The following is a 1453-nucleotide window of genomic DNA, read 5'->3' as shown; positions in this document are numbered from 1 at the left end:
ATCACATTTAACAAATTGACTAGTAATTCAAAATTACTTTCACATAAAATGGCCATTTAAATACTAGTTAGTATAATTCACAACATCTTGTAGTTATAACTAACTTATCATTCTCATCTCGCGTGTTTCGCAAACACCGATTAATTTTAGTAATATAACTTCTTAAATTACTAACTAAAATCTTATTTAATCACATTATAATAAGATGTCATTTTCTCTCTTATGATAAAAATTTGTACAATTTTAAGGAATTAATTAATCTGTATCGACATACATTTTATTAACCTTTTCAATTAAGGGAATCGTCATTTAGGTGTGACCTCAAGGGATCAACTGATCACCACCGTCGCACGACAATAATGTCAAACTCTAGCCAGCCAATCATTACCGATATGTGTGGACCAGTTGACTATATATGTAATGTATCATCCCTTTCGTATTCTTGTTATGAGATTTGAATATGTGATCAATATGATCGACAATTGTGATCGCATTATTGTCGGGGACACTTACTCCAACAGGGTGCTCATAAGTGATAGAGGTATGCACTTTCATGAAAAGACCTTTGAGGCTTTGCTCAAGAAACACGGGGTTCAACATAGAAGAAGTCTTGCTTATCACCCCAAGCAAATGGGCAAGCCGAGGTCTCAAACCGGGAAATCAAGTCTATTCTTGAGAAGACCGTGGCAAAGTCGTGAAAAGATTGGTCAATGAAGTTAGATGATGCTCTATGGGCGTACCGTACCGCCTTCAAAACTCCTATTGGCACTTCGCCTTTTAGGTTGGTTTACGGTAAGCCTTGTCATCTCCCCGTTGAATTGGAGCACCGTGCCTTTTGGGCGGTAAAATTCTTGAATTTTGACATGAAGAAAGCGGGAGAGAAAAGGCTTCTTGACATGAATGAGTTGGAGGAATTTCGCCTCGATGCTTATGAGAGTTCAAGGATTTACAAGGAGAAGACTAAGAAGTTCCATGACAAGGCTATTTTGAGAAGGGAATTCAAGGTGGGAGACTTGGTTCTCCTCTTTAACTCACGGTTCAAGTTATTTTCGGGAAAGCTCAAGTCAAAATGGTCGGGACCTTTCACGGTGGTCCGGGTTTTTCCCCATGGAGCGATTGAAATATCCGATGGAGACCAAGCTTTCAAGGTAAACGGGCAAAGGCTCAAGCATTACATTGTCGGAACCCCTATCATGAAGAATGTAAGCCCCATCGATACCTACCTTCCCCATAATTGATTGTGATTCATGACTTCGTCGAGCCTACGACATAAAACAAGGGCGCTACATGGGAGGCAACCTATGGAATTTGTATATAGCATGCATTTTAAGTAGACAATGAGAGCTTTGGAACCATATTTTGTCAACTTTGGATTGGTGACGGAGGTCACTTATGAAGAACACGAGTCATATTTTCGTTTGACCAAAAATCCCGACATGATGCGTCGGCGTAA

At 39.6% G+C, this 1453-nt stretch overlaps 1 protein-coding gene across 1 annotated transcript; it reads left to right on the top strand.

The window, feature by feature from the left end:
* Positions 1-710: 710 nt before the first annotated feature.
* On the top strand, positions 711-1238 carry LOC141649739 (uncharacterized). Its single transcript, XM_074458419.1, has one exon. It carries the CDS (start codon positions 711-713, stop codon positions 1236-1238), a length of 528 nt encoding a protein of 175 aa, XP_074314520.1.
* The last annotated feature ends 215 nt before the right edge of the window (positions 1239-1453 follow it).

The sequence above is a fragment of the Silene latifolia genome, chromosome 3 (genome assembly GCF_048544455.1).
Source record: "Silene latifolia isolate original U9 population chromosome 3, ASM4854445v1, whole genome shotgun sequence".
Classification (NCBI taxonomy): domain Eukaryota; kingdom Viridiplantae; phylum Streptophyta; class Magnoliopsida; order Caryophyllales; family Caryophyllaceae; genus Silene; species Silene latifolia.
The sequence above is the reverse complement of the archived record's forward strand: the minus strand, read 5'-3'. Positions and strand labels throughout refer to the sequence as shown.